General features: G+C 41.3%; 1 protein-coding gene across 10 annotated transcripts in view; it reads right to left on the bottom strand.

Annotated features, from left to right (window-relative positions):
- dlg1b (discs large MAGUK scaffold protein 1b) overlaps window positions 1–22921 on the bottom strand; it is an 85932-nt gene extending 63011 nt beyond the window's left edge. For 7 of the 10 annotated variants that reach the window (XM_030773173.1, XM_030773172.1, XM_030773175.1 and 4 more), the window contains exons 1-3: window positions 22205–22921; window positions 21674–21805; window positions 14863–15023 (exon numbers count right to left, since the gene is read on the bottom strand). In XM_030773173.1, the coding sequence (XP_030629033.1) occupies window positions 14863–15023; window positions 21674–21805; window positions 22205–22223 (312 nt within the window). In that variant the 5' untranslated portion in view covers window positions 22224–22921. Of the gene's footprint in view, window positions 1–304; window positions 318–12467; window positions 12540–12985; window positions 13004–14862; window positions 15024–21673; window positions 21806–22204 lie in introns of all 10 variants that reach the window. The other 3 variants (XM_030773170.1, XM_030773171.1, XM_030773174.1) reach the window with 2 other exon arrangements.
- Window positions 22922–25005: the final 2084 nt, after the last annotated feature.

Here is a 25005-nt window from a genome sequence, read left to right as displayed (position 1 = left end):
CGGGAAGGAAACGAAACAAAGCAATAAAACAGAGGCATGTTGAGGGCATGAGTAGGTAGTTGTAAAAAAAAAAAAAAAAAAAAAAAAAAAGGCAGGAGGTCAACTTCATTACAAGCAATTAGATTCACTTCCTGCTTGACTTCGCCCATTTAATGAGCCTCAGGCACATCCTCTGAACCCAGATGCACTGCAGTCCCTCCTCAAGAAACCAGGCCAAGCCTCCCTGAACAACCAACCTACTCTACCTTCACTGCTTAACACTTTTCTTTTCTTTTTCTTTTTTATTAAGAACTGGCCCTGGGACCGATGCAGAGCGTCTGCACTGATGAGATACCCTCAGAGTCTAATCAATGTGCTGCTTTTCACAACCACAGTCCTGTTTCGATGACATCTGCAGCATAGGGCTAATGGGAGGCATCAGATGCATTTGGAAGAGTCGTTGTATACGCTGCCACCCAGTGGTTTATACAAGTATCGCATTGCTGACGTTTATGTGCCCTTGGTCTATTTCAGGGATATCCAAAGTCACATCCAAAGGGCCTCTATCTGTACAGGATTAGGTCTAAATGCAGTGCTTTGTCGATCCATTAAAGGGTTCATTCTGGCTAGGAGTGACCCTCACCTGGTTTTCCGGGTTTTAATTAGTACCTAACTGAAAGGTCAACCCAAATAGACCAAACACGCACTAGCTCTGCAGGAATGCTTTTGGACAGCCCTGCTGCATTACATGCATGAACTGTTCATGTGCATTTGGCTGTGCATCCTGCACAAGGGCAGAGATCAGGTCCTCAGAAGTAAGACAACCTTCATTAGACTGTACTTCCTGGTATGCCTGAGATGCACAGACTGACAGGTGACAAAAATAGAACTTCCAGAGAAGTCCTGAGATTACACTGCAAATTACACATCAAAGGCTATTTTTGAACAGCAGGTTTGATCTAAGAGGAAACTCCGAGTCTTTGTAGTACCATGCCAAACCAGCAGAGGGAGACAACAGAGTGCAGTAGCTGGATCTGTCACAGCTTGGACCAAAGAAATTGATTAAGCGTTGATGAACCTTTACACAATTAGTGTAGTCAGCAATCCATGTCAGAAACATTCCAAGATGGGGGGATTTATTTATTTGTTTGTTTTTTTTTAATCACAGAGTCTCCGCTTTCATTTGTCTTTCTTCCCCTATGACTACTCCCCCGGATGCCCTGAGAAAGCTTTTGGAGCACTGCAGCAGAAAAATCCAGCAGCCTCTCATGATGCAAATCCAAAATAATATCACATGTGACTTTTCAAGAAGATTTTTTCAAACACCAGAACATCATACCACCACAGCATCACATCTCCTAAAAGGTTTTGTGTAATGATTGACAAGGCGAGAAGCATAGCAGAGAAACCTCCGTAGACAAGTTGACCTTTCACATCTTTAAATCGGGCAGCTATGCGCAGTCACTTTCCAGCCATAGATTTTCAGTGTCGCCAGAGGACACCTTTATGTGCTTCTCTGTATTTAAACCCTGATTAGTGGGTTACGCTGCAGTGAGTGAGAGCGACTGACTGTTGTAACCGCACATGTGGCGCTAACATCCACCAGGCAAAACGAAATTCCTCTGTTTCTCTTAAAATGGATGAAATCTTCGCGGACGAGACCAGAATACGTAATTCGACCTAGTCAGGAAAACCGCAGTGAGATGAAAAAATGCGTGGGCATCGTCCTTAAACCAAGGGGTGCACAAAACGATTCCCTATGCTACTACATATCGGTGGCCACTTTAGGCTTTCACTTTTGGTGAACCTTGATGCTGTGACGGTGGCTATCCTCAAAGGGCCTTTGTAGTGAACCTCACTGAGTGCTTACATCCCTACACAGGAAACACATGATTTTTTAAAATCCTCAGATAACTTATTCAAAAAGACTTACGCAAGCAGTCATAAAGCCAGAGATCCTACACGCAACCTTAATTACCTCACACGGCCAAAACGCATGGCCTAACACACGACTCCTTCGCTCAAACCCGTGAAAGAGACCATTTATATACAACCATCAGTTCTCAAAATTGTACTTGAGATGTCAATCACAGGATCCCTGCACCACGATTCAATAACAACATATATCCCAACATAAGGCAGAAGGGCTTTTTTTCTTGCTTGGACAGACTGCAGTTTGTGTTGTACAGGATTCTCCAGTGACTGGGGTTGTATTGTTTAAGCTTGAAGTTCCGTGACAAGGCGCTCTGCTTATACGCACGTCGCAGAGCAGACAGAACCCATTACAGTTCCCTCACAGAGAAGGCAAGAGACACACTTCATATGACAGGAGAGCTCCTCATACTAACCAGGTCTCCGGACAAAAAGAACTTCAGAAGCAGACATGTGGCTGACTCTCTCGCTCTCTCTCTTCCTGTGTAGGAAATGCCTGTAGCATGTAAAACAGCTGGACCATTACAATATTCTGACACTAATCTAAATTCATCAAATCTCAGCAAAAAAGGAAGCTACAAACAAACAATGGAGGCATCAGGATTGCTGTCATAAGCAGGCAATGACAAGTAGATGCATTTTGGATTCAAAGCAGAAAAGCAAAAGTCTCAAAAGTGATTAGCATTGTGGGAAAATTGCATATAACATCTTGTGGACTGAATCATGTTGTTAACAGAATCATGTTGTTTCACAAAACCTCTATGAATTCTACATTAACCGGCAAAACAGAGGTCATCACAGCACATTTGTTTTATTATGTGATTTCTATAAGACCACTGAGTCTGGTGCATCCGGACCACAACTTGGCAGAGGGTAAAGAATTGGATTTGCTGCTTAATGCACAAAAACAAGGCAGAAATGAATCTGGCCAAGATCATAAACAACAGATGTGATTCACTGTACACACGTGCCACAAGCACATACGTGCATGCACACACACACGCACACGCACACGCACACACATACACACAACACATTCAGGGATCCTCTCAGTCTAGGCTAGCCCTAGAATCTGCATCGCACTGCGCTAAACTGGGGCTGCTGACACACATCAACTACAACCATTAAAATGAAATGGTGATGTTCGCTCTGAGTTACTGGTCCACATCAGTCTATGATGAGGCCAAACCCATTTATAATGTTTCTCTTACATGTTTACACAACTGAAACCTAATCATCACATATTAAAATTTTTTATATTACAGGTTTCTAAATTCAGCACCATTACATATCATTGACTCATAAGCACTAGTGTAAGTATATGGTCCACATTGTTAAGAGTGGTATAGAGCACATCAGGATTACCCCAAACTGGGAAATAACAGTGAGGATTTCTCAGTGCATGTTGGGAATTCTCTGGAATACAGGGCGCAGTTTAAGGTTGGCTTTCAGCTCAGAGGTTGTGAATGTATAATTCAGTTGTGAAGACCAGAGAAGCCCATTGCTGCTGCAGATATGACAGCTAACAGTAAAATATGCAGAGGCCTGGAATCTCCACTATCAGGAATACAAACGGGACGGTGCCCAGGGGAGCTGAATCAAAGAGAAAGAGGTTAGAACTCATTGCAACATTCACAGCACGTATATAAGGAGCATACTGAGCAAATGCTCATTGTGTGAGGGTTTTTTTTTTTTTTTTGTGAAAACACATGAATCCATATGAATGACCTAAGAAGAAGCATAAGAGGAGAAAGCGGATACAAGATCTGAGAAAACATATGAATATGATTCATTTAATTTTCCAAATGTAAAAAAAAAGTCCCCTAATTAAGCACAAATGATTAACCTTCATAGGTTGTCAGATATGATGTAGGTCAGTCATTAGTCAAAGTGGCACAGTGCCAGTGACAGGGTCTTCATGGTAGACAGTCTCTTAAACAGTATTAGAATGTGAGTCAGCGCGTTAAGGCGGGATCTGATGCTTGGAGGCGAATGGTTGAGATGGGCTGAAATGAGTCACTCATTTCTATGGCTCAGATAATGTGTGGCATGACATTTGATTCAGGCTACGCTGCCAAAGCTCCCGCAAAGCCCTGATAAATCTGACTGAAAAGATAAATAAATAAATAAAACTAAAAAACAGAAGGAAAAAAAAAACACAGATACACATAAAGCAGCCTCACACGCCGCAGGCAGGACGAGAGATAGTTTTCATTACGTCTGGACGGAGTGATGCTACATTTGGTTGGCCTTGAGAGGCCGGGACAGACGCGCAGTCTTCTGCTCTGCCATTGACATTATGAATCTCCTGCAATAAGCCTTTAGACAAGACAGCGCTGATTCACTGTAGAAAGCTCTGAATACAGGAGCTCATCTGCTTTCTTCATTGACTACAGTTAATCACCCGCCACAGTGATGGTTGGCAAAAAACCCAATCACCTGAAGGTGAAGATCATTCACTCATGTGTGAGTTTCTGTGTGTGTGTGTGTGTGTGTGTGTGTGTTATTGCTGCGCAGGCAGAAGATGAATACTAATTTGTTTATGTTGCTATTGTGCCTATTACTATGTCTTACTGGGAAGAGAGCCTAAATCATCATGAAAGAAGCCTAGCACAGGCACAGTCTTAAGGACTGCAGGACAACTCTCTGCCAAACGTGAAACAAGTCAAATGCACCAAGCTAGATACGAATGGCCCTCACTCAAATAACGGCTGCATCAAAAAAAGCACCTCTGAACTCAGATAAAAATCCTTGCCGGAGACACATGATTATGCATGACACACTATGATGTAAAAAAATAAATATATACATATATATACATACATATACATACATACATATATATATATATTTTTTTTTTTTTTATTTTTTTTTTTTTTAAGTACTAACATTATTCAGAGTTGTTACATGAACATTCTGGAAAAAATCCTAGTGACAAACTGCCTGCTAAACCTGTTGATGAGTGCTACACCACTGAAAGACTAAAACTAAATAATGAGTGCTACACCACTGAAAGACTAAAACTAAATAATGAGCGCTATACCACTGAAAGACTAAAACTAAATAATGAGCGCTACACCACTGAAAGACTAAAACTAAATAATGAGCGCTACACCACTGAAAGACTAAAACTAAATAATGAGCGCTACACCACTGAAAGACTAAAACTAAATAATGAGTGCTACACCACTGAAAGACTAAAACTAAATAATGAGTGCTACACCACTGAAAGACTAAAACTAAATAATGAGCGCTACACCACTGAAAGACTAAAACTAAATAATGAGCGCTATACCACTGAAAGACTAAAACTAAATAATGAGCGCTATACCACTGAAAGACTAAAACTAAATAATGAGCGCTATACCACTGAAAGACTAAAACTAAATAATGAGCGCTATACCACTGAAAGACTAAAACTAAATAAGTAAACAAGGTGGCCCGGTCCTTTCAGCACGTCACACAGCTGGTGCACTGGAGGCTGAGTGTGGAGAGTTTGCTTGAAGCAAGAGTGTGTGTGTTTGGGGGGGGGGGGGGGGGGGGGGGGGCTTGTGCGAGCGTCTGTGTATGTGTTTTTGTGTGTGTGTGTGTGTGTATGTGGTTGGGGGGGTGGTCTATGTGCATTTAATGTGCATTTAAAGTCTGCTGTGGCCTGGAGCAGGCTCCCACAAGAGGAGATGAGAACATGTGCAGTCATGCATGGGATAAACACACACATACACACACACACACACACACACACACACACACACACACAGAGCTCACTGCTGGAGCACATCCGCCCTGACAACCAAGCAAACTGCATAGGGAAGGAAAAGGAGGGGTGATGGGAGAGAGACAAGAGGGGAATACCAACATCCACATGTTTCACCACAGCACCTGCTGTGCATTCCCAACCAAACAATGTTACATTCACAACTCCATCTGCAACAGACCAACCGATCAAGTGTCTGTTTATTCTAAACTAATCATCTAATTAAGCAGTCAGAACAGCATATTTGATGAGATAAATGTTACGTTACACTTCCCATGTTTAAACAAATCATCACTTGAGCACTATGGATAAATAAATATGCATAAGCAATAAGCATGCCCCTACTGTACTCATGACTGTATGCTTAAATTAGCATAAGCGTGTGATCACTATTTTCCAGTTGGTTGGCTAAGCAAATTCCCTACTGTGCTAGAGGCTAGTCCTTAAGGAAGAAAAAAAAAAGATTGAGGTAGGGAATTTTGAGTCATCAAATCAGCTTGCAGAGGTAAAAAACAAAACAAAAAAAACCCCACCATATCCTGTCAATCATATCCTGGTCCAATTTGCATCCTACAGTCTCCAAACCAAACTCTTCTCTCAGTCTGGCTCTGTTTACACTGACTCCAGTGGTCCAGCCAAGACTTGCATAATTTTGCACTGGAACTGTGTGAGGGTCAGCTCATTTCATTTCAATTTGGACTCAGACCCTCTGTTGCAAGGCCAGGTAGTCACAGGTGAGACAGGCACTGGTCTGGGTAGTCAAACACACTGGTTATGCCAACTGCATACCGGGAGCAGGTAACTACCAACATAAAGTGAATAGCAACATAAAATGTGTCTTAGCAGTGGGTTTGACACAAGCTCTCAAAACAGCTTCAGTGTTCTCTGAAATTGAGTCTGTATGTGTCTGAAACTCCACTAGATGTCTGTGACGGCGAATGTTCCCTGAAAAATGTGACCATGTGTTTTATTGGTGAAGGTGGGAAATGCGGTCGAGGACACTGCTCCAGTGTTTCCCATAAGTGTTTGACTGGACTTAAAATCTGCTCATCCAGATGGCTGTGGTATATGGTTTAACACTGTGTCACGCTCATCCTTAAGACCCTACATGCCCCTGTGAATCGGACAACTGTAATTATGGAAGGTACCACGCCCATCAGGACAAAACTGCTTCACCACAGGATGGATGTGATGACTCAGAATGACTTTCTATTTATTGTTGTTTCTTTTTTTTAACCTTTCTTTATAAGGAGTTGAGTGCCAGGAAAACCATGCCAGGAAAACAGACCCCACACCATAACACAGCCAGCTGAACCCTTCACCATGGGGAAGCAATACTCTGTGATCCTCCACTTCCCTGCACCACAGATATATTTGCCTGCATGTTGAGAACAAGGTGAGGGATGAGTCATCTGTCCATATGCCTTTTTCCTCCTCTGCTCACTAGACCACGGTTTGTGTTTTTCAGTGTAATCGGGCATTTTAGCAGTGCAACCCAACCGTGGTATCCTTTCTGGGAAGTTCTTGATGGGGTTTACTTGATTACAGTGCAGTTGATCCTGGTTAATGATCTCTGTCCCTCATACATCCACCCAAACATCATCATCATCAAGCCGCTACTCATCAAGAACCCTCAGCCAACAGAGCAGACTTTAACACTGAAGCTCCTGCAAACATTTGCCGAAACATTTACTCCTCTTTCAAACTCAATTTCTTCCTTCAGTCACGATACTCAGAATTAAGGTCGACTGGGTTGCCTTCCCAATTTACACATCACCTCTCAGCATGGTGTTATTATAACTGATTCATTAATTCAGCAACTAATACATTTCATACTTCATGTACATCAATATATTTAATTTACGGATAGTTTATGCTGTCAGTAACGTGTATTTATTATATAGATGCCTCACTACTAAAGAGCCACTGCAGATTCATAACTAAGTAATTTCAATGTGGTCTTAATATCAGGTAGTGTTAATAACAAAACACTTCGTTCCACCAAAGCATGTTAAAACAAGTAATTTAAAAAACAAATCAGATTCATCAGCTACTCTCAGGAACACAGAGAACCACTGATACTCTATAGCAATCATCCTTCTGCCATGCTTGTTTCAAAGTACATTCTTCAACTAATATTCGCCACTGGTCAAATGTTTACAATTACAATTGGACAACTGAAAAAATGTCCCACCAAAAACAAATAAACAAATCTAAAAAATAAAACAGAATTTAAAAAAATTATTGCTAGCTCCCAAAAAAACGTCAAAAAACACTGTAGTCTGTAATCCGCCCCTGTGTCGTGGTGTGTTCATTAAAATGAACATTGTCACACTGATGCAAACAGAACACTTCCCATTGAGAACATGAGGCCATACAGACGGGCCATTTCACTGAGAAATGGATTGAGACCGGTCACTTACTCAAGACCAATGACACAAAACTCGCCCAGTGAAGGTCACGACGCAATGACAGTCTGGCCCTATGGGGGTTGGGGGGGGGGGGGGGGGGGGGGCACACAGATGCACGACGCTTGAGCAGGGCATGAAAGACGCACACGGCACAGCCGGACTCCGCTCCATCTCCCTGGTTACCCTCGTCTCTCTAATGGAAAAGCACTACTGAGTCAGCCACAGATTTATATTCATTGATGGAGGATAATGTCAGGAAACTGCTATAATGACAGCATTTGATCACAGCCACTGTGATTTGTAAAGCGATTTCACTGGTGGAAATGAAGAGAACAACACAGGCAGGAGTGGATAAACTCAGAGAGTCAATGTCAGGGAGTACAGTGGGGTGTCATTCACACCAACACTCTGTCAGCACAGCAGTTCCGTCAAAGATGCTGGTGAGAGTGAGGGGGGGGAGAAGGAGAGAGAGAGAGAGAGAGAGACGTGGGGATACTGCGAATGCATGCACACACTGATGCATTACAGAGGTTTGTACTGGCTCAGAACCGCTCAGCATGGCTCATTTTAGCTGCATTTCAGTAAAAATAAATAAATAAGCAAATAAATAAATAAATAAAATGCAGGGCTACACTGTGACTCTGCGGCTTTCTCAAGTAAGGAATGCCATAAATGATAAATGGCTCCTGAATGGACCATATAGAGGCTAGTCAAAAACAACAGACAGACAGACAAACAGACAAACAAACAGAGACACACACACACACAGGCCCTCACACTAAAACAGGAAAACACTTAGCTACCACTACTAAGTTTTGATTTGAAATGGAGGAGAGGGGAGATGGAAAGCCAAGACAATCAGTGTATAGTTCTCTCTCTGTTTATCTTGAGGAGAATGCTTAATAACTGACATCTCAATACACAGCTTTGAAAACACAGCAAAGGCACTTTCGTCTCAGGCGTCACTTACAATAAACTCTCAGAAACAAGGAGGTATGCAATGGGAAGGAGCTCTTACACTACAGGTAAGTCACATTTCAAAAGTACCTTGTGCACATGTGAATCTGCTATAGCATTTTCAGCAAGAGGTGCCAAAGTCAAGTGTCCAAAACTAAATTATAAAAAGAAGTAAAGAAAAAAAAATGCTGATGACGAAGAAAACAGTATTGAAAAAGGAGGAGTGAGAAATCAACAACACAGGAAGAACACAAATGACTGTACTCTTAGAAAATGATTAAACTAAGCCATATATCTGAGGAATCTAGTAATCTAAGTGATAAGTAATAATTGAATGAAAATGCGAGATTAAATAATACGGGTGTTGAAAAACTGTTATTGATTTTTCAAGTGGGACAATTACCAACACTTCAGTGTTGCAAGAATGTTTAGTTCTTACAGGACTGAAGCTTACCTTGGTCGTAACGATACAAATGCAGTCCATCCTTCCGTATCGGACAGCAACCGCGTGGGGTTCAGCATCTCATTTCGCACCTTTCTAGCTCCGCTCACTAGCGGACGGTATCCGTGCATAAATGCATCAACAACACAACTGGAAACCGTTATTCCTTCCAGACTGAGAGCAAATCGAGAGGCAATCTACATGTTTGTACCGTCTTTTGTATGTTGACGGTATCCGTAAACTTCGTAGTGGAGAGAGAGAGAGAGAGAGAGAGAGAGAGAGAGAGAGAGAGAGAGAGAGAGAGGAGAAGCGCATCCTACGGCGCACGCGAGTGCGCTGCTCCAGACCATGCCAGTTCCAATCCAACGACATGTGCAATTATGCTTGCGTTGTTCTATTAACCCTCTAATGGCATGCGCTCTCGCTCTCTCTCTCTGCTGAGACACATGCCCATGTAGTTAACTTTGATCAGTGCGGCTTAAAACTTCGGCATGTATAACTGCTCTCAGTGTAGTTTTAGTCGAAGTCTGTCACTACTCTCTCATATTGCAGCTCAAGTCAAACGCTTAGCCACTACACAAAGAGCGAATTTACAAATCGCACATAGTATGGGTGATCAATGGGTGACGGTTTACCGTTTCGCCGTTTCATGTAGTACACAAAAACTTCAAACTACCGAAGCATCACTTTGAATCGACAAACTGAGTCAAGTCAAGCGACAAGAACAAGCGTTCAAAAATGATTTTCGAATGATCCAACGATAAATAATAGTACCACATATTCATGATATGTTCACTAACAGGCAATGAAATCAAGGCTTAATAACTATATAACCAGGCTCACATTAAGTTATTTAGCGTTGTGGGGGTAGATAAGACGAAATGGCCAGATCTTCAGTGATCCGTAATTTCGCTTTCAGTGTCAGGCAGAATCAACAGACATCAAATGACATATGAATCATTACGCGACAGGGCGTGGCAAGATTTTAATCTCAGACATAAATTTTCATCTTTTTTGAATAAGGCAACATGCATCTGGAGGGGGAGTGACTAAGACCCAATTATGTATCAGTATTAAGAGTTGTTATCAAGCGCGATAATTATTATGCTTGTGCTAACTGCCATCATAATTTGCTAATGCACCAACGAGTATAAACTACACTGCGTTTACATGTCAGTTGCCCATTTAAATGAGATGTCCCAGAAAAAGGAGGACATACTCATTTGGTTTTTACAACTCAATGAAATGCGAGGGTTTTTTTGTTTTTGTTGTTATTACCAAAACTGTTCAGAAAGATAATCTGTTTAGTTTGAGTGGTTGAGTCAGTCCAAGACAACATCAAATATTTACAGAGGATGGTGTTCTTAAAAGTGTGACAAAGTGAGAAAACAGAAAACAGCTACCTGCCTGACAATTCTCAGAGATCGGAACAGAGTGAGAGAGAGCGCGAGGGAGGGAGGGAGAGAGAGAGAGAGAGAGAGAGTTACATTACCATGAGGTCGTGAGCACACTGCACTGATAAATATTTAATGTAGTGTAGATCCAATGATTAGCCTCCTACATTAAAACCAGGATCTGCCCATAGTCACATCTCAGCATGCCTTTGAATACTTCACTAGATTCTTTTTAAAAGAGGCTTTCAAAGCAAAAGGGAACATGTGAAGAGTATAAACATCGTCCAATCTTTCGAGTTCAAACACACCCCCAAACAAATGCGTAGTCCTCACAAACCAGGGATGACCAACGAATTTCCAACAGAGAGGAAGCTGTGGTGTATGAGGGACTCCCACCCTGACAACCAGAATTCTTTTAATGTTTAAGATCGTGTGGCACATAAACAATGACTTTGATTCATGCCGTGAGAGATTTCGAGATGAGACTCCACCATACACCACTGTATCAATGCAATCAAATTATCACCCAATACCACATATTTAAACCACCACCTCCAGAAAACAATAAAGTAGCTCCAATCCAGGGGCCTTCTCATAACATAGTTTTGTACTTTCAAAAACAGAGAGAGTAACCTTTTCTTTGATGATAAGAAACTCAATTATAGCCAAGTTGAAACTGACCAATAACAGTCCAAATGCGCTTGCTGGCAGATGTGAATTAATGTGTTCATGATAAAACAGAGTAAAGTGTTTCATCATACCACACTATGAGAAAGCCCACCCATTTCACAGACCGTCCAAAGAGAAACCTTATCCTGTTTAACATTATTCATTATCACTTGGATGGCATACAGGGTGGCATGTTCACAGTGACAAACACCTTTTCTCCCCTATCTCCTGCACCTTCAGAACCATCAATACAAAACTCAAATCTCTGCTAACACGCTTTTCTAACTGATGAGCTAATGACTGGGCTGTCAGCTGAATCGGCTGTGTTCATACGGGCCTTGAAAAGTGAAATACTGATTTTAGTCTACTTAATAGCAGATACACTGACATTTACATGACAATTACTTAGCGTAACCGTACCAGCTGACATTAGCCCTGAATAAATTAACAAACCATTCAGATCTATTAGCTGTTTTTGTTTAAAAAAAAAAAATAAGAAAGAAAAGAAAAAACTCTATTGTCTTTTCATACTCTGTCCTTCTGTCTCTAAGACAGATGCAAACATAAACGTTGTGAAAATACCACCCATAGCCAGTCTTCCAAACTGTGCTGGTTGACTCCTGCAGCGAGTGAGAGTTGACAGTTGCAATGGTATCCCACTGACAAAGCCTGACCCTGCCTGAGGACATGGTAAAAGCAGAGGCGTGGACCAGAGCCACATGAATGGAGGACAATGATACATGAGCCCTCAGCAGTCAGAGGGAGACACAGCTCCACTGACACTCAGCAGATTGGGTTTGGAAGAGGGAGGAGGAAGGACGGATAGATGGGGGGGGGGGGGGGGGGGGGGGGTTGTTTGATGAGCAGACCAGGCATGCAGCCACGGGGGATGCCCCCACCCACCCCGAAAAACCGGGAACGATACTTACTTGGTCCAGCACGCAGGGGGAGGTTTTGGAGTTAGCGAGCACATGTAGGATTTCATGTAGGAGAGGGGAGTCCTGAGAGTGGTGGTTTTAAACAGTGTTCAAAAAAGAAAAGGAAAAAAGGAGAGAACAAAGGACATTCAAACATACAGGAGGAGGAATCTTCACTCAAGTTGAAAAAGTCATCACTCAACTTTTACATTCTGTCATACGGGAAAACAAACACCATGACCGGGGGGGGTTTTTTTTCCGCTTCGTGTTTTGTCTGAGCTTGTTCTCAGCATAAAAATAAAAGTGACTGGTAGATGAGAAATGAAAATGGGGTGTTGTTCTTTTTTAAAAAAAAAAAAAAAGAAAGAAAGAAAGAAAGAAAGAAAAAGTAAAAACTTTGTTCCTTTGTGTGTATGACTTGATTGATATTACAGAGAATTTTCATGGAGGTTGGATGCATCCCATCGCTCTCCCTGGGGGATAACACACGCTGCAGGACATTCAAAGGCTTGTGCCATCCTTTCTCTCACGTTACTGACGTAACGTTTCTGCAGTTCACCACACTGCAGGTCCCTCTGTGCCCGAGTGAGACCATGGTCATGAAGAGTGAGGCAATATGTCAGAGAGGTGCAGCGATTTCTGAAGTGTCCATGGGCTTTATCACTGGAAATATCCCACAGATCAGATCTACCACTTGGCCAAAAGACACCGAACATCTGCATGACTGCTCTGACGAGTCTGAACCACAGGTCTTTAATGTTCCTCTCAGATCACCAAGGATTACCTCCTCTAATCTTGTGCTGGTGATACAACAGCAATAGAGTTACTGTCCATTTAAAATAGAGTTCCTCTTCTTCATCTCCTATTGGTAATTAGTTACCATGTATGACTGCATACTATAGGGCCAAGAACAAACGTTGTGACTATTCACGTAAAGCAGCAACAACATTTCAGCAAGCTTCCCGACAATATGACATGACGACGTCAAGGAAAACATGGCTAACTACAAACAGAGCCCACAGGTGTGGCTCCATTCAAGCTTGTCGACACTAAGAATCAGTGAGACTACACAAAATCCCCTAATGAAAGGCATCGGCAGTGCAGACTGCTGAACAAGAATTCCCTTTGGACTGCTAGAGATGTAATTGCACAGGAAAACTACAACACAAGGACTCTTTCTACATTAATCAGTAGTAAATGTGGACAACTGGCCAAACCGATCTCCTTATGCTGTGTGCCGGGGGATGGAGTGGCTTTCTGGCATATTGCGGATAAACTGTAAACATAATGGTTTATCACTTTCAGTGGATCGTGTCCAATAACTCACCTTGTGAGGTTTGTGAGAGGCCAAGTCCTTGTAATCATTAATTCTCCTAAATTTCCTGGGCGCTGCTCTGATCAGGGAGAGAGAAATTTCTCCCCCTCTCCTCAAAAAACAGTTGCCCACAACTTTTGATCAATACACTCATTCTTCATACCACCTCTATCGACATCCAGAAGTAAAAAATAAATAAATAGAAAAGTTAAGCTACGATTGCCGCAGACGATACAAGCTAACTGACACCTCAGTATCAATGATATGTTACCATGGTAATGTCTGTTCAATTCTAAGCAATTTATGATTGTTGGAATTGAGGTATGAGTGAAGGATTCAGGAGAACTACATCTGGTCTGTGTCAGACAGATGTATTCTCATTATTGCCCTTTACAAAATGATGAATGCAGTCAAAACAGTTCGACACAGTCTCCTGGCCCTGTTCTGACACTTTCTCACACCATCCACTGATTTCCATCTATTGCTTGAGTCCTGAATTTTATATAGCCAAATCCCACTGATTCTGCAAGAACTGCTTTGATAAAAACAATTCTTGTTACGGAGAAAAACAGAGTGGAAGTCACAGGATTACAGGCTACTATTGTGAACTCTATCAGTAACATATAAAACTAAGATCCAACAAAAGCAACCACACTGACAGTGACAACACACAAGACACAGCATGTCACAATGGCTGATCAGAGTGCCAGATGTCGACACTGAAATATGAATATGACATGGCTCAGAGTAATTAAACAACAAAACACTCAGTTGGCCTGTAGCAGTCTGAAAGGTCACATGGCGTTTCAGAAGCCCAGGAATATCACACACAATGAAATCCTGGGTCATAAAAAGGACTCACTTCTTTGTCAAATTCTCCTGGAAGTATTTAAATATGCTTCACTTCGTAGTGTAGGCTCTATGTGATCCACATTTTTTTAACATTTCTGATTAAGCTAGGGCTAAAGTTTCAGTACCAATAAAATACAAAACATAAAATGCTGTTCAACAACAGAAAAAAGACAACCTAAAACATGACAACTTTAGATCAAAAAGCTTTATTTGTGCACCAGTGTTCCCAGGGATCCTTACCTCTATGCTGGTGCTAAGGCTGGGGAGGGTGTCTGACGTCACTGTTGTGCTTTGGAGACTGGAGAAATCCCACAAGTTCAGAGGGTTTGTGTCTGCCACTTTTATTGGCTCCCCACATTTCTGATTATCCAATAAGGTCACTTCATAAAATTCCTGGATATCTGTCAGGAGAAAAAGAAAAAGTAAAACCTCTTGCCCTTATTGTGCTAAACTGACCAAGCCAGGAGAAGTTTAAGAAAATAGCTTAAGTACAGAAAAGCACTGGTACACTGTCTCAACAAAACTCACTAGGATTACACTACAAACACAAATAACATATTGTTTCAAAAGATGAGCAGCAAGATTACATTTCTACCAGTTTGAATTTCCAAAATTATACAAGGCTGAAGTGGAAAATAACCCTAATACTTTGGCTTTACACATGGCGTCAAAATTATGAGTATTAATAAGATTGGCATTTAATAGGAACACTAGTAGCATAAATGTAGACCAAAAGAAAATCAAGGATGACTCTGTGTATTAACAACTGCATTAAAAGCCTTAACAATTAAATATATATTAAACGCAACATGTATAATGATCTGTCATCAAGATTATAGTATGATGATTTGCCTTCTAAATCATTTATATTTGTGGATCACCTCAAACTTTTTAAAATGTTATTCTAGCAAAGTTACTATAATCTAAAACCAGACTAAATGTTGTTTAAAATATCTGCTGGATTGAAAAAGTCGCCCTGTAAAAGAGAGATTAAAATGTGTAACTTGAGGGTAGAAGCTCTTAGGAGACCAAACATGTCTACACAAAATCTAATACACTAAAATTACACTGATGCTACTAAAAATTCTTTCCAAATCTAATAAAACACAGCGTGTAGTGCTTCTTCAGACGCGGAATAAGAGAAAAGAGTCCAACGCATTTTACCGACCTCTATAAATACCCTCCCCTGAGTGCATTACAGTGTAAAGATTACAGTTATGTGCCTGGGTTATAACTGGAGGTTGAAGGTGACCTGAAAGGTCATCGACAGCTGTTACAGCATTCATCAGGTTACAGCCACGCCTTGCTCGGGGGGTCAAATCCATGTTCGCACCAAAACAACGGCGAAAGAGTGAGAACGTCATATCCCAAACAATCCCACACTATATACCCCAAACCCCACCCGACCCCACGTGTCCAATCTTCCATACACACTCACTGTGTAAAAACGATTTTTACAGGGACAGAAGGGCTCGATCTCATTGTAGTAGCAACAACCATTGACACAGTTCTACCAACAATTGAGTGAGTAGTGAGGTAAATGTGGAAACAGGTACTTCTGCACCTGAAGGTGTAGCAGTCAGTCAGGGATGTGAACACATGGTCTGGGCTGGTGGTGTACTGGGTGACTACAGCATTTCTCTCTACAGCAGAGAGGGGAAAAACAGCAGAGGGATATATAGATCTGCGGTGCGTGACAGAGATTGGGTAACAGGGCTGAAAATACATGCTCGATCACATGGAGACGCAGGGCAATGAGAGTAAATATTTTTATAATGCATGTCGGTGGGGGTGATTCCCTCAGATACAGTTTCACTCATTAGCGCCTGAGGCCAGCGACTTCACGGCTTCCAATGGACGCAATGTGAAATCACAAGGCCCCCTTTTCACGATCATCTGCTAACTCCTGGTATCTCTGTTCTATTCTACTTATTTTGGACCCCTCTGTTGATTCCTGCCATATTCGTTTGCTTGTTTGTGGCTCCTCTGCTCATTGCAGCGACTGATAATGTCCACAGACTAAACATTTATGACAAATAGCATGAGCAGTGTGAACATTTCAGTAATTTAGCTAACACTCAAAGTTGGATTTTTTTTTTTTTAATTAATCTCCAAAATGGTCATAGCGAACAGCAAAAAACACATACTTCTCACACATTCAGTGTTATATATATATATATATATATATATATATATATTGGTGTAGCACAACTGTTAATTTAAATAAAGAAGTACATACACACATACATACTGTACATACAAATTAGCAAAATGTTGAGCCCAGCTGAAATGAGAGCATTAACTGTCTTCAGTCTTAAGATGCTTTTCAAATGAGTCTTACTTGGCATGATATTAAAATATCCCAAGATTTTCAGAAAATCATTTCTAAATATTAAAGCCACTTTTATCACCGCACGTACAATCTAAAGAGGCTTAATACAGATGTGTGGATATTCCAAACAGACCTTTGTGGAGTGGCTTTTTACTGACACAGAGACAGTCAGATTGTAACCTCTGTGACCAAGGAATACAGGTTGATGCAGTAATACAGACGACACAGTTGACATAAATCTGATCAGTTCTATATCTCCAGCTGCTCGTATGACTGATGAAGGTTGCTGTCCTGCCTGTGGCTCTCAAATGGACTGAAGTACATGAGCATGAACATGTACATGAACATGTGACATGATTTGGTGCAGAATGCAATGAACAGATATTCAGAGTTTTAATCTGGTCTCTCGGAAAAATCAACAAGGGGTTATGAGTGAGGCAAACTATAAATAAACATAATTCAACTACGGATCTGACCCTCTCTTTACAGGAAGGCTTAGAGTTCACCTCAACGTTGAATGTTCGCCAGCCCCTAACAGAGCAACGCAGTGGTGACAAGATCATCCACATAGAGAACAAACATTGGTCTCAAAAGCAAAACAAATTCATATATGGACTTTCACTAGGTTTGTGAGGATGTGACCTTTGCTCGCAAAGTTGTTTTTTGTGTGTATTCCCTTTACATTGGCCCCATTTCTGTGCCACTGTCATGCTTAGGTGTTCACAATGTGTTCACTGTCTTAGTTTTAGGGTTCACAGTTGTTAGCTGTTATCAGTAGCCAGGTAACCAAGAGGCCACACCCTAACTGGTCGATCTTTTATTTACTGCAGGGAGCTGGAAGAGAAGAGGTTTTGTCTCTTTACCTTTTGTATCAAGTTTTGCAATTGTGCTGTGTTTTAATTCACCTGTGTGTGTGTGTGTGTGTGTTTCTGGCTGACCAAAAAAAAATGACTCTGAAAGACCTCACACATACAGCTGGGAAGTGGACGAAAGCCTGCCACGATGTCACAATTTCACGTTCAAACTAAAGTTGATTAGCTCTTCCCACACGATGACAGGACTTGGCAAGCCCAGGTGAGACAGTGGGAGTCATGACTAAAGCAGACAGTGTGACTGGATGAGGCTCACAGCCACCCAGAGATGCTTGCCTTCTCCAACAACCTATAAACATCACAATGCACAACCAGGGTTACAAACCGCCAACAACGCTCAGAGCTGGTCAGTGTAAACCCTGTAAACTGGTCTAAGTTTAACAACCATTACCTGCTGTAAAACCAGAGAACCAGAAGGGGAAATTTAACTTTTAGCTCAACCCTCCATGCTTTGGAACTCGACTGCACTGATGCCCTTTAATGGCAGATCACTTAATTCCATTCAGTCTCAATAACTGGGATAAGAGTAAATGAGTACATGACTATACAGCAAACATGAACAAGTATGAAAATGGACAACAAGATTAGATCAGTGTCCAAGCAGAATGCCTTCAGTATACTGACTCACTGATATTACAAACATAAGTGGATAAAGAGTGGGAAAAAATGAATAATTCGCTTTCATTTTACAATAAACTGTGGTCCAGTCTGAAAACTTCCTCAGATATGAAGACAGACCATTTTTGCTTGTAAATAACTGGATGCTATTCAGATGCCACTGCATGTTCACGGATCTCGTCCAACAATTTTGTGTTCGGTAAACAGGGTATTTGGCAAATTTAAACGGTGCTTAACAAAGATTATGACAGCCAAGCCCTCCTCTGTAAGTGAATTTAATCTTTCCAAATCTGTCATATTATATACATGGCTTTTCCCTTAGTCCCCCAGTGGAGCCAGTCAAAACAAACATCAAGGTATCAGCGGCGGCTACTTCCCAGTGTTTCCCAGTGTCTCGTGTTCTCTGGTGTCTCTCTCGGGACGGGTCCGTGGTAAGACTGTTCTTAAACAGAGTGCTGTATTGATATCTAACAAAAAAAAAAAAACTGGCCCTCTTTCACTATTGGATGGGGATTCTGTGCTTCACAAGGCCTGCCTGTTCTCATTTTGCATTAATCCTGATTATCAGGATAACTCATAAAGACAAATGGGGTATAATCAAGAGATCCATTACTGAGCATCATACCGCACTCATTCCAAATGGTGACTGTTATCATTGTGTTAAAATAATTACTGTGGTCTGGTTATGTTGTCAGACTTTTGGGTTTTTAGCATGTCTGGCCTGTCAAGCGGTGCTCTGGATGAGTTAGTCACAGCAGCACTTTTTAAAGGAAAACCCATGCATGGCGTAAGGTGCTTTTCTTTCATACACTATTCCAAATAGGAAGACCTGGAACGTGTGTGTGTGTGTGTGTGTGTGTATGTGTGTGTAAAGACACACAGAGAAAGATAATGCATTTCATTCTCTATCGTTGCTGAATAAAGACCAGGTATATAATGGATAACAGTTTGAATAGATATGGAAATGTCAATAATGTTTTTACAAAAATAAAAAGTCCATGAGGCTGTTGTAGATATGAAGAGGCCGCTTTGTGACCCATATAATCCAGGCAGGAGGAGAGAGCTACTCTTGGTCCTGTTAACTCTTGCTCTACTGTCCTATGAGGGAACTCAGACTCTAATCAGAGAGAGACATGCAGCTTTCACTCTGCAGTGCAGCAGTTTCTCTGAACTGCTGTCTGAGAGAAAAACTCACACACACACACACACACACACACACCAAATCACCAGCACAGGGATTACCAGTTGGGTAATCATGTCAACTGACGGATTACGTTTTGTTTGTCCCTTAGAATACATATCTTAGGCAGAGTCAAATTGGAAACTGTCACTCCAATCTATTTTTCATTAGCAAGACTCCTAAGAAGAAGAAGAACATGTGTGTGTGAGTGTGTGTGTAAAGGCTACACACAGCAAAGGGAGTGCATGGGTTACACATGGGTAAATGTGGAAGAGCATGTGTGTCTATGCTGGAGGCACATGGGCAATAGTGTGTGTGTGTGTTGGGTGCACACAAGTGTACGAGTAATAGTGTGTGTGTGTGTGTGTGTGTGTGTGTGTTGGATGCACACAAGTGTACAAGTGAGAGTGTGTGTGTGTGTGTGTGTGTGTGTGTGAGTGTGTGTGTGTGTGTGAGAGCGTGAAAGAGTGAGAGTCTGTGCGCTTGCGCTACACATGCATGATGCATGAACTCATCCTGCAAGGTTGAGCACACCAATTCATCAGAAAGCTTCCTCAGAAACTGGCACACTGGTAAAAATAAAGCAGGTTCTTACACTCACACGCACATTCACTGTTTTCGGCTGTATGGAACGAATGTGCAATATTTACAACTTTGGATGAACCACTGATTACTGTTTCCAACAGTACATAAGGCTACGAAGACAAATATGTCTACAACATCGACAGGAAGTGGGTGACTCATTGAGAAAGTGGGTGACAGAGCAACAGTTTGGATGAGTGTTTTTTTGTGTATGTGTGTGAAATAGATTTGAATACAGAGATATAAGGAGCCATGTTTTCCATACCAAGTCAACAACAGCTTGATTCATTCCACTAATTACAATTATTCCCAATTAACTTTGCATTTATGCATTTTTTGGTAAGTGCTGTAGACCAAAACGTGGTACAAAAGGTTTTAAACCTCCTCTGTAAGTCTGTAACTGTGGTAACTGTGCCTTTCTTTACAACAGTAACAAATTTGAAGTAAGACAACCACCAAATAACCAGTAAGAGTTTTCCCTTTATGGTGAATCATGCAAAACCTTTAACTGCAATGAAGACCCAACTTCAAAAAAAAAAAAAAAAGTACAACATTCTATTGATTTCGATCAGTAAGGCCAATGAAAGTGCAGCAGTGGTAAAGACTGGAACCCAGTACACCTAAAGGACAGAGAAAGTAAGTCAGTGGCACCCTGCCAGTCAAACTCCATGGAAACCAAAACAGGCTGTTCAACATTCCAAGTGGTTACTTTCCATGCTGAGTTCGATATCAGTTAGCTCGGCAGAAGAAACACTATTCCCACTTCTCAGAGTCAAGGGGTGCTATTCATCTGTGAGACGCCTGGACTCCAGGCCCCAGGAGTAAACATCTCTGTACAAACATTTGGGTGAAATAGCTGTGAAAACACTAAGACCTTAACTCAACACATATCCCTCACATGTATATTATACAACTGTGTGCCAGCAAATTTCTTATACCGGTAATTCTCATCTACAAAAGCATTTTAAGTATTTAAGTGAGAGATAAAACAGATCCTGATATGGAGTAACTTGGCTGAGACAATGGGTGCATCCAACCAAGTACTAATGAATTCTTATGCCAACTGAAAACTGCTATTAAGACTATGCAATGAACAGACACCTAAAGTCACACAGAGTTTCTATTAGGATTTTATTGCTTCGCAACCGCGTGTGATGGCAAGTTGTCAGAGCCATAGCAGAATACTAGGGTTATAAACCCTACACAAAGACACAGTAGATTTGACCTCCACTTATACAAATAAAATGACTGATTCCGTAGGGCTGCTTGATCAGCCTTCAGAGTGAAAGTTCAACTGAATGAAAATGGGGATCAAAAGACTGAAAGCCAGGAACTGGTATATCAGTTTACATCAACTACGAGGTTTTTTGCTGATGTTGTTGTTGTTGATACAAATCCTCGCAATGTAGTAAAATCATAGTGGGACATATCATACTTCAAAAGGGAGTATTAAAAGAATCTCTGTACCTATAAGCGCCTGAAAGAGGCTACTCTGGAAGATGTCAATAACCCGCTGAATCGACTGTCTCAGCTGTCTGTCTTCGGTGTTGCTGAGCTTTGTCCGGTATTCCTCCAAGAGTGAAAGTGCCCGCTGCGCATCTAAGGGACAAGCACAAAAAAAGTTTTTTCTCGCAACTTCTAACGATTGTGGGGGTAACACAGAAGACGTATTTTAAACTGACCAGGAGGCCAGCTGTAAACATTTCGCGTTTGTCTATAACAGCGTTATGGTGCAGTTACACAGACGACAAGCACAACATTTTATATCAGAACTGGATTCTTCGGTTTATCTGAGCCTTCATTTATGTATGTGGCATACAGCGTTTAAAACGAACCCGTTTGAAAGGGCACCCTCTGTTTCCAGGCTAATATACCTGTTATGATAACAGGGTTGTGGAAACAGTTTAAGTGTCATTTCAATCGCTGCGTTATTCAGCAATATGGTATCGTTCCGCTACAATGACTTGGCTACAGTTGATTGCGAGAAGCGGCACTCACCTTTTTTCCTGACTGGCATATTTAGGCTGGCTCGGGCTGAAATGTAACCAGCTGAGCGGGCTGGCCAGTCGCTGGTCAGGAACGTTAACACACGCGACAAAATACTCTGTTCCCCACGCGTCCAACGCAAATGTCAAGGGGTAACTTGGAGACCTTTGGCATGGAACCCTCGTGTGTACTGTATAAACATGAAGCAGTTCTCGCTGATATGAAAATTACCCCTTACTGGTTTAGCGTACAGGTCCCGCTCAAAAACGCTGCAACCAGACGTACCACTACAGCACAACTAGCTGCAGCACTTCTTGAACCTGACAGCAGCGAGAAAGGACCGCCACGACACAATATTTATCCTTCCCCTGAACGGATACAGATCGCTGTTCATCAGGTCCATCCAAACAAGAGGACCCACTTGTACTCAGCCTCCAAGCAGCATGATTCAGGCATGCACAGCGAATCGCGTCCTTGAGTGCGGGGGGGGGATAAACTATGAAACAGATATTTGCCGTTGCTAGTTGTTACAGGCTTCCAAAAACTCAAAATTGTGAAACCAGTGCATTGGCACATGCAAGCCTCAGTCTGCACACTCGCGATTTAAATCCTCACTTCCGTAGTTACGTCCATACTTCCCATTCGGAAATGAAAGATTGTTTTCATTCACGTCAAACTTCTCTCGTTATCCCCACCTCTTTTTCCTCCTATGTGTCAGAAATTCCAAACTTTCCTCCAAAATGGCGTCCTAGGGTAGGAAGAATATCACGTGATTTTAGACCCTACCCTTGACCGCCCAATCATGGGACTGAGTTACCTTTCAGCTCAGGGGTTGGGAAGGTGAGTCGAAAGACTTTCTTAAAGGGGACTCATTAACTCAAGCTGTTAAGTGCCCAGGGAAGGCAGCCCATTTCAGCACAGTCACGCTCTGCAATTAGACCGGACACTATGTTACTTGGAAACACAGTTTATGTGAGTTCTAATTGCAGAACTGATTCATTGTAAAAAAGGGAAATATTTAGATGAAGGGACGCAAGCATCTATCGCCATTATAGTTGAGCTTTACTCGTTTCACACTGAGGTAATTCTCTTTTAAAAAGTGCAAACAAATGTCAAATCCACTTTTTTAGAGAGTTTATGAGTGAATGCCCTTATTTTTTTTCTTAAAAAAAAAATAGACACAACTTACATTTAGAGTATCTAACAGTTTCAGATGTCACATACATTTAAGTATTCGTTTAGGGTCTTGACAAATTATTGTGCTCTACTTTGTAATTAAGGTCTGTCTGACACATTACCTTAAATTTTCTATATGTCAAAATAAATAAAATCTTTATGAAGTCTGTCTTAAAATTTTCATAGGTACCCTGACCACAAAGTCCACAACTTGAAGATCACCTTAAATGAAAGACCACACCACAGTCAGTAATATGATTTTAAAGTTCTATATCAGTGTTAGTGCTGTTCAAATTGAGGTTAACATGATGGACTCAGAGGGATCATTGAAGAGACTTAAGTGAAGTATCTAGGGACTAAAACAGGGGGAAAAATAGTTTGACAACATCGCATATTTAAGCAGCTTTGAGTTCACTTAAAAATAAAAATGACCATTTTAAAAGCAAATATTAAATAGTATGCTCACAAAATGAAAGCTCTCTTCTTGGCTTAATATACATACATTTAAGAAATGAGCTCCACATAACTCCTGCAAGATTTTTTTTATTTCAGTTTTTTTTTTGTTTTTTTTTTGTTTTTTGCTGTTGTTCATGTTGTCCAGCTGAAGAAACACTCGAGTCTTGAACTACTAACGTTGGCCGACGCAAACAACGGTGTCCCAGATTAGAAAGTAGTCATGTTTAAGAGAGGGTTTTATTTTTAGACGGTCATGTTTTATGAATGATCCTCTCAGAGCTCAGAAAGGCAACCTCTGAGCTCTAGATTGGTGAAAGGCCTCCATTGTACCTCCTCACTTGCCATGGCCATTATCTATCCATTTTGCTGAAGAGTGAGATTTTAGCAACACGCCACAAGTTCACAAATTGACTCACTTTGCCACATGCAAAGAGGCCCTTTGTGTCTGTGGTATCTCGTTTTATATCAGTTGATGAATATATGAACTAAAATGGTCTTTGTAACTGTTATGGTAAATTTTAACCACTGGTCTCAGTAGTTTGGTTTGTGTTTTCAATTACTGTATGCCACTAAAAAAGCAGAAATTGCGAGTGCAGACACAAACACATTGGAGTAGAGCCACAGGTTTTTGAACAAACAGGGGCATTAAGTAGAGAAACGTGAATTATGGTTTGATTTCTGTTGGCATTTCTCATGCTAAATCACATCATAGGATTGAAGTCCAGGCTGTCGGGCAGCCTTCTTACACAGTAATATGATTACAGCAGCTGTTTTGCCAGCTTTTTTTTACTGGACAAATAGCACATATTAATCTTGGCTCATAATAAAGCAGGGCATTGGCAGGAATGTGTTTCTGTGCACAGTCATAGTATGTTATGCATAGAAGGGAATTTTTTAAAAAAATAGACCAAAAAAAAGAAAAACAGTGTCGGTACCACTAATAACAACAGCATAAATAGAATGTTCTAGTATTAACAAATAACTGGGTTAATAACAGTAGTTGCAGTGGTAGTACCACCGTCCTGAATGCTGTTGAAACTGGTGTACTCATGGTAATCTTCAGTAAAAGTATTAAAAGTATTTCTAATATTGCTATTGTACTGCAAGTGGTGCTGGCCTCACTATACTTTAAATGTGTCAGTGTTAAATTAACTTGGAGAGAATGGGATCATACAGACTTG

This window comes from Chanos chanos, chromosome 5, assembly GCF_902362185.1.
Source record: "Chanos chanos chromosome 5, fChaCha1.1, whole genome shotgun sequence".
Lineage (NCBI taxonomy): Eukaryota > Metazoa > Chordata > Actinopteri > Gonorynchiformes > Chanidae > Chanos > Chanos chanos.
This window is presented reverse-complemented; position numbering and strand designations above follow the sequence as displayed.